Source organism: Brachionichthys hirsutus, chromosome 3 (assembly GCF_040956055.1).
Source record: "Brachionichthys hirsutus isolate HB-005 chromosome 3, CSIRO-AGI_Bhir_v1, whole genome shotgun sequence".
Classification (NCBI taxonomy): domain Eukaryota; kingdom Metazoa; phylum Chordata; class Actinopteri; order Lophiiformes; family Brachionichthyidae; genus Brachionichthys; species Brachionichthys hirsutus.
In genome coordinates this window covers 323,939-332,165 of record NC_090899.1, presented here as the reverse complement: position 1 = coordinate 332,165, position 8,227 = coordinate 323,939, and the positions used below count along the sequence as shown (strand labels likewise).

General features: G+C 53.4%; 1 protein-coding gene across 1 annotated transcript in view; it reads left to right on the top strand.

The window, feature by feature from the left end:
- Positions 1-7,702, top strand: part of LOC137910214 (rho guanine nucleotide exchange factor 2-like) — a 12,950-nt gene extending 5,248 nt beyond the window's left edge. Inside the window, exons 6-22 of the mRNA XM_068754651.1 lie at positions 1-42; positions 997-1,140; positions 1,213-1,463; positions 1,686-1,811; positions 2,090-2,207; positions 2,288-2,536; positions 2,641-2,717; positions 3,161-3,333; positions 4,205-4,272; positions 4,369-4,596; positions 4,673-4,750; positions 5,264-5,313; positions 5,406-5,447; positions 5,622-5,672; positions 5,774-6,067; positions 6,214-6,340; positions 6,408-7,702. The exon at positions 1-42 is cut by the window's left edge and continues 62 nt beyond it. Of these exons, the coding sequence (XP_068610752.1) occupies positions 1-42; positions 997-1,140; positions 1,213-1,463; positions 1,686-1,811; positions 2,090-2,207; positions 2,288-2,536; positions 2,641-2,717; positions 3,161-3,333; positions 4,205-4,272; positions 4,369-4,596; positions 4,673-4,750; positions 5,264-5,313; positions 5,406-5,447; positions 5,622-5,672; positions 5,774-6,067; positions 6,214-6,340; positions 6,408-6,457 (2,168 nt within the window). The 3' untranslated portion in view covers positions 6,458-7,702. The remainder of the gene's footprint in view (positions 43-996; positions 1,141-1,212; positions 1,464-1,685; positions 1,812-2,089; positions 2,208-2,287; positions 2,537-2,640; positions 2,718-3,160; positions 3,334-4,204; positions 4,273-4,368; positions 4,597-4,672; positions 4,751-5,263; positions 5,314-5,405; positions 5,448-5,621; positions 5,673-5,773; positions 6,068-6,213; positions 6,341-6,407) is intronic.
- The last annotated feature ends 525 nt before the right edge of the window (positions 7,703-8,227 follow it).

The following is an 8,227-nucleotide window of genomic DNA, read 5'->3' as shown; positions in this document are numbered from 1 at the left end:
TCAGAAACAGGACGTTGTCCATGGAGTCTCTGACTGATGAGGGTCCGTCCCTCCCTTTTCTTTCTAAACCTTGTCTCAATGGGACGGACAAAAAGGGAGACCACACAGATAGTTCAATGTATTTATCAAAGCTACCAAAGGTGGATCATAAATGTCTGTAGTCTGTGAGTGTTGGGTGAGGTAGGGTGAGGTAGGGTGAGTGTAGGGTGAGTGTTGGGTGAGGTAGGGTGAGTGTTGGGTGAGGTAGGGTGAGTGTTGGGTGAGGTAGGGTGAGTGTTGGGTGAGTGTTGGGTGAGTGTTGGATGAGGTAGGGTGAGTGTTGGGTGAGGTAGGGTGAGTGTTGGGTGAGGTAGGGTGAGTGTTGGGTGAGGTAGGGTGAGTGTTGGGTGTGGTAGGGTGAGTGTTGGGTGAGGTAGGGTGAGTGTTGGGTGAGGTAGGGTGAGGTAGGGTGAGTGTTGGGTGTGGTAGGGTGAGTGTTGGGTGAGGTAGGGTGAGTGTTGGGTGAGGTAGGGTGAGTGTTGGGTGTGGTAGGGTGAGTGTTGGGTGAGGTAGGGTGAGTGTTGGGTGAGGTAGGGTGAGTGTTGGGTGAGGTAGGGTGAGTGTTGGGTGAGTGTTGGGTGAGGTAGGGTGAGTGTTGGGTGAGGTAGGGTGAGTGTTGGGTGAGTGTAGGGTGAGGTAGGGTGAGTGTTGGGTGAGGTAGGGTGAGTGTTGGGTGAGTGTTGGATGAGGTAGGGTGAGTGTTGGATGAGGTAGGGTGAGTGTTGGGTGAGGTAGGGTGAGTGTTGGGTGAGTGTTGGGTGAGGTAGGGTGAGTGTTGGATGAGGTAGGGTGAGTGTTGGGTGAGGTAGGGTGAGTGTTGGGTGAGTGTTGGGTGAGGTAGGGTGAGTGTTGGGTGAGGTAGGGTGAGTGTTGGGTGTGGTAGGGTGAGTGTTGGGTGAGGTTGGGTGAGGTAGGGTGAGTGTTGGGGGTCGCAGCATGACTTGTGTTGCGTTGCAGGAGAGTGGTGGTGGAGCCCCCTGCTGGAGGAGCTGCAGGCGGAGGGCAGCTGCATTCAGGCCGACAGCTGGAGCGTTGTGGTGGAACCCGCCTTCCTGCAGACGCTCCACAAAGACCTGATCAAGCAGCAGGACGTGATCTACGGTAAAGACCTCCGGTCCGGTTCCACACCGCCCCCGGTCCAGAAGCCTCGGTTACATCCCGCCTCTTTCTCAGAACTCATCCAGACAGAGTTCCACCACGTGCGCACCCTGAGGATCATGGAGGGCGTGTTCCGCCGGGGGATGCTGGAGGAGATGATGCTGGAGGCGGGCGTGGTCCACACCATCTTCCCCTGCCTGGACCAGCTGCTGGAGTGGCACTCCAGCTTCCTGTCCGAGCTGCTCAAACGGAGGATGGAGGGCCTGGTGGAGGGCAGCGCCTCCAACTTCACCATACACCGGATCGGAGACCTGCTGCTCCGACAGGTAGGCCGGCACGGGGGATCCCTTTGGACCAGGTTGAAGTACTGGTGCCCGTGAAACCGATCGACCTGCGCTCCATGTTCTGGATCCAGATCGGTACACGTCAAGGCGCGATCGTAACCTTATCAGCAAACTGGGTCAGCCCGCGTTCGGCTGCATCCTGATCCAGGACCGGGATCAGACGTGACCGGGACTGAACCAGGTCTCTGGTCTTTCTGTGTGCAGTTTTCGGGACAGTCTGCAGACGACATGAAGAAGCTGTACGCCGAGTTCTGCAGTCGACACCCAAAAGCCGTGAAGCTCTACAAAGAGGCTTTGACCCGGGACCGAAGACTGCAACAGTTCGTCAGGGTGAGAACCAGAACCAGGACTTTGGTAACTTGGACTGGAACCAGAGCCACTTCTGGCGGCTTTAGACTCGAGTCTTGATTTCGAGCTTCCACGTGGTTTAGACCTGAACCGGGTCCACGTTTGATGAGAGGAGTTCCGGGACCTAACCTGCCGATCTAGCAGCATTTTGGTTCTGGTACATCCGGATTAGACCGCGTTTGGGTCTGTTCTGGCCAGACCCAGACCCGGTCCAGACCCGGTCCAGACTCCGTGTTGACATGGTGTCCTTCCCTGCCCAGCGTGTCTGTCGCGGTCCCCTGCTGCGGCGCCACGGCGTCCAGGAGTGCATCCTGCTGGTGACACAACGACTCACCAAGTACCCCGTCCTGATCCAGCGAATCCTGGACAACACCAAAGGTAACGACCTCTGACCCCCACAGTCTCCTGAGCGCTCATGGTTGGGACTGACCTCGCCATGTCCCTGCTGCCCCCTGCAGGCAATGAGAAGGAGGCGCAGGCCCTGAGCCAGGCCCTGTTCCTCTTGAAGGAGCTCATCGGCTCGGTGGACAAGGAGGTCCTGGAGTTGGACCGAACCAGGAGGCTGCAGGAGATCCAGGCCCGCCTGGACCCCCGGGCCCACGCCGAGGTGCACGGGGGCGGGGTGTTCAGAGGAGGAGAACTGCTCCGGAGAAAGCTCGTCCACGAGGGCTCGCTTCTCTGGAAGGTGCAGGGCTCCAGAATGAAAGGTAAAGGAGGCGGCCTCACCTGTTCAGGTGATGATGTCACCTGTTCAGGTGATGATGTCACGCCCAGCGAGCAGCCGCTGACCGGCGTCTCCGTGTCTCTGCAGATGTGCAGGTCCTGCTGATGTCAGACATCCTGGTGTTCCTTCAGGAGAAAGATCAGAAGTTCACCTTCGCATCACTGGTGAGTCACACCTGCGCCTCCTTGCGTTGCTCCTCCTTGCGTTGCTCCTCCTTGCGTTGCTCCTCGTGTTGCTCCTCCTGCTGCGCCTCCTTGCGTTGCGCCTCCTTGAGTTGCTCCTCCTTGCGTTGCGCCTCCTTGCGTTGCGCCTCCTTGCGTTGCTCCTCCTTGCGTTGCTCCTCCTTGCGTTGCTCCTCCTTGCGTTGCTCCTCCTGCTGCGCCTTCAGGGTCTACACCCAGACTAGCTCCAGCAGCAGGAAGGGACAGCAGGCCGGGTGGACGGACCAGAAGTCTGGACTGAGTCTAGGACCGGGTCCTGGTCTCTGGACGTAGGACAACCTGCAACAAGACCCGAGTGGGGCTCCTCGGCCCCTCCTGGGTCCTGGTTCCTGTGTTGGTCCCCCCAACCGCCCTCAGACCCTCACCCACCTGTCTCTCTGTCACAGGACAAGTCTCCAGTGGTGTCTCTGAATAACCTGCTGGTCAGGAACATAGCCAATCAGGAGCGAGGGATGTACCTGATCAGCGCCTCCACCCCCCCAGAGATGTACGAGCTGTACGCATCATCAAAGGACGACCGGAGGACCTGGATGAGTCGCATCCAGCAGACGGCAGTCAGGTCGGCACTGCAGTACCCGCAGTACTCTGTAGCATACTGGACTACTCTGTGGCTCTCTGGAGTACTCTGTACTCTGTAGTACTCTGTAGTTCTCTGTAGTTCTCCGTAGTTTTCTGTAGTTCTCTGTAGTTTTCCGTAGTTTTCTGTAGTTCTCTGTAGTTTTCTGTAGTTCTCTGTAGTTTTCTGTAGTTCTCTGTAGTTTTCCGTAGTTTTCTGTAGTTCTCTGTAGTTTTCTGTAGTTCTCTGTAGTTTTCTGTAGTTCTCTGTAGTTCTCTGTAGTTCTCCGTAGTTTTCTGTAGTTTTCTGTAGTTCTCTGTAGTTCTCCATATTTTCTGTAGTTTTCCGTAGTTTTCCGTAGTTCTCTGTAGTTCTCTGTAGTTCTCTGTACTTTTCTGTAGTTCTCTGTAGTTCTCTGTAGTTCTCCGTAATTTTCTGTAGTTTTCTGTAGTTCTCTGTAGTTTTCTGTAGTTCTCTGTAGTTCTCCATAGTTTTCTGTAGTTTTCTGTAGTTCTCTGTAGTTTTCTGTAGTTCTCCGTAGTTTTCTGTAGTTCTCTGTAGTTTTCTGTAGTTTTCTGTAGTTCTCCGTAGTTTTCCGTAGTTTTCTGTAGTTCTCTGTAGTTTTCTGTAGTTCTCCGTAGTTTTCTGTAGTTCTCCGTAGTTTTCTGTAGTTCTCCGTAGTTTTCTGTAGTTCTCCGTAGTTTTCTGTAGTTCTCCGTAGTTTTCCGTAGTTTTCTGTAGTTCTCTGTAGTTTTCCGTAGTTTTCCGTAGTTTTCTGTAGTTCTCCGTAGTTTTCCGTAGTTTTCTGTAGTTCTCTGTAGTTGTTTGACGTTCTCTGGTGGTCTTGGTAACCCGTCTTGTGTTTCCTCTGTAGTTGTCCATCTAGAGACGTGTTTCCTCTCATTGAGACTGAAGACAAAGCTTTACTACGCAGACTCAGAGGTACGGCGTCTCCTCCTCCTCCTCCTCCTCCTCCCTCGTTCTCCTGCTTTTTGTCATTTTTGTTTCCTCTCTCTCCTTCCCGTCTTCGTCCTGCAGCTGACATCCAGCAGAAGGACAGGGAGGTGCTGGAGCTCCTGCAGGAGCGAGTTACTCTGTTTTCTGACCTGGTGGAGGCGACAGGAAGAGAAGGAGAAGAAGAGGGAGGAATGGAACTCGGTACTTCCTCCTCCAAGAGTCCCTCCTCCATCTGCAGGAACCTCTTCAGAGTGGACACTCCTCATGCTCCTCAGGCTGAGCTGCTCCTCACCACCTCCATTGCTGAGGGTGAGTCGGGACGGCCAGATGGGACAGATGTGAGATCCGACACATTTAACTGGACGTGGGATTTTCGTCTTTCTAGTGGACAGACTCACGGAGCTGCTGCTGAACCCCAACATCCACAAACCCGCCGTTGCCAGCGGCAACCAGGTGCTACGCAGTGAGTCACGTGATCCACAATATTCCTCTAGAGATATCCGAGAAACAAAAAGTGTTCTGTAAGGCAACGGGACTCATTCAGAATGACTTGTGCGCGGCTGCAGTGGCGCGCTGTCCCCTGTAGGTGGCAGCAGCTCTGCTTTTAGATGAGCGGTTCCGTGTCTAGTTATAGAACACGACATTCTGTGGGTCGTGACATAACTGGCAGTGAACGGGTTAAACATTGTGGGACTTCTGTTGAGCACAATGACTCCTGGGTAATTTGGGTCACCTGTGCCGTCTCCGGCTCATCGTGATCCGATCGGATACACCTGGGTTAATCCTGGTGCATTACTTTTGAAATGCTGGGCCCAGGTGGGTCGGCCCAGGTGGGTCGGCCCAGGTGAGTCGGCCCAGGTGGGTCGGCCCAGGTGAGTCGGCCCAGGTGGGTCGGCCCAGGTGGGTCTGCTCACCTGGGCCCAGCCCCCCAGGATCCTCCCTCTGTTTCCTGACACCTGTTTCCTGTCTGTCTCAGATGGCGGCTCTGCTTCCCTCAATGGTTCCGGTGAGAACCGAAACTCCGAGGTGACTCACCTTTACCTGCTTCCTTTGGTCCTCGCCCGACCCTCCTGTTGGGTGTGAAGAACGCGTTGATCTGATTTCTCTCTCTCTCTCAGGACAACAACGGTAACCGGCTGCAGGAGCGCTCTCTGAACCAGGTAACATCACTGCCTGTCAGGGGGCGGGGCGTGTCCTACCTGAGGACACTGTGGGCATGGACTTCCTGTTTGTTGAGGGCTGAAGCGTGATTGGACTAGTCAGTCTTCCAGGCTGCTGATTGGCTCAGAGTCCCCACCCTGTCCAATCAGGTCACCTGCCTGTCTTCTCTACAGGAGATCTGTCAGCGACTGGTCAGTCTGAGCACTCACCTTCACGCCCTGCAGGTATAACGACAGGAAGTCATTTACATATTGATCATTTGCTTCACACTGATTATTGATAATGCCTCCTTTTTGACTGTTCTATTTAATGACTCCTCCCCCAGGCTGCTGTGATTCGTCAAGACTCAACCTTGGAGCTGTTGGTCAGAACAGGCACCATCCCTTCCTCTTCTACGTCTGGCTCCGCCCCCGGGCCCCGCCTCAGCCGATCGATGTCACGGGATGCTGGGCTGGACGCCAGTGGCGAGGCGGTACTGTTGCGGCGACAAGTGGAGCTGCTGCAGGAGGAAGTGACACGCCTACGGCTGCGGGGGGAGGAGCCAGTCAGAGAAGGGGCGGTCCCAGGCAGCAGGAGGATTAGCAATGGCGAGATTAGTGATGTCACCCAGGGGGAACAGGTGGGTCAGGTGATGCTGTGGATAATCGAAACCAAGTTAAACCAAGAAACGGTCTAAGCTAAGCTACGCTAAGCTAAGCTAAGCTAAGCTAAGCTAAGCTAAGGCGTCTACCTCAGCAGGGGAGCCGGAGACGTGGGAGCGGGGAGCTCGAGCACCGCCCCCTTGCCCCATTGGCCAGCCAGGAACCCGATGACCAATTAGATGGTGTGCAGGAAGGGAACGAGGAAGCGGAGGAAGAGATGAAGATCTCTCCTCGCTCGGACAGCCCCAGAGGTTGGTTCACCTCGCACGGAATGTTATTGATGGTAACCGTGGTAACCTGTGACCTCTCACCCCTCAGACCTGCAGGACATCCCGGAGGAGAGCGAGTGTGGTGCTGACCCCAGTTAACGTCACACCTGTGCCTGCTGACGTCACCGTGACGTCACCGTGATGTCACCGTGATGTCACGGTGATGTCACTGTTGGACTTTTATCACATCCATCTGGAGCTGGAGACGAGGTCACTTCCTGTTTTAGACCAATCAGACATGCTGAGACATTTCCTTTATATTGCTGTTAGGTTAGAAATGATAACCTTGTTTACATCGTGACCTTGGCTGGAGCCCCGCCCCAAGCCCTGGGCGGGTCTTAAGTAGTTCTGAGCATTAGTGGCGTTTCTGTTTTGGCTCAGATTACCCAGAATGCCTTTGGTGGAACGTTACCATGTAAAAACAGCAGATTATTTATCGACAGTCTCCACTTAAGTTTGTCTTTTAATCAAATAAAAGAAGACCAAAGCCCCGCAGGGGGCGGGGTTTGCGTCCCGGGGCTGGGGGTGTGGCTGGGGTATACTGTATCATTGAAGTCGATCAGTGACGTTTTAAAGAAACAGGAAGCTGAACTCTGACATCACTGTTGGAGCGAGCTTGTGTGTTAGCGTGTTAGCGTGTTAGCATGTTTCTGATCCGTATGTAGCTCGGTGCCCAGCGGGCCGCTGGTAAGCCGCGTGAATTTTAATTGTTCTCTTTTGATTGAAGCCAGTCTGACTGGCTGGATGGTCGGGATCAGCTGATTGGACCGGCGCCGTGAGCGCAGCGTCCCGCTGGAGGCGGGGCTGTTGGCCTTCAGTGCTCGCCACCGTTCGGTGGCTTTTGGAGGCGGTTCCTCCTCGGACCCGGCGGGGAGTCCGAGTGGGACAGGATGTCTCTGCTGGGAGATTAGCAGCTAGCAGCCGTTAGCAGGCGTTGGCCAATCAGACGACTCCTAATTCCTTCCAGTTGAAGCTCATAAATATAACAGAGTCCCGGGACGGAACCACAGTTTAGAACCTTCAAATAATTAAAGATGTATTTGACTGATATTAAGAATAAAACTATTCCAGTGTGTCAGAAACTGAGTCTAGTTCTGATTCAGACTGAATCTAGTTCTGATTCAGACTGAGTCTAGTTCTGATTCAGACTGATTCTAGTTCTGATTCAGACTGAATCTAGTTCTGATTCAGACTGAGTCTAGTTCTGATTCAAGAGAATCAAGAATCAAGAATCAAGAAATCTTTAATGTCATTCATACACTCTCATGCACAAACGAAAAACAGCACTCAGGTCCCAGCTCGAGGCGCGCAACACACATTCATTCAACTAAAAGTAAATATATACACAAAATTAAAATTAAAAACTGACTAAAACTAAAAAAATTCAGACTGAGTCTAGTTCTGATTCAGACTGAGTCTAGTTCTGATTCAGACTGATTCTAGTTCTGATTCAGACTGAATCTAGTTCTGATTCAGACTGAATCTAGTTCTGATTCAGACTGAGTCTAGTTCTGATTCAGACTGAGTCTAGTTCTGATTCTAGTTCTGCTATTAAAGACGAACTGGGCGGATCCTCTCAGCTGTTTTTGCATCATGCGACTTTAATGTCTTTAAATAAAGAGAACGCTTCAGTGACTTGATTCTACTTTTATAATCAGCGGAACCGTTAGCCTGGTCTCAGACCAGCAGGTCTCGGATCAGCAGGTCTCGGATCAGCAGGTCTCGGATCAGCTGGTCTCGGATCAGCAGGTCTCGGATCAGCAGGTCTCGGACCAGCAGGTCTCGGACCAGCTGGTCTCGGATCAGCAGGTCTCGGACCAGCAGGTCTCGGACCAGCAGGTCTCGGATCAGCAGGTCTCAGACCAGCAG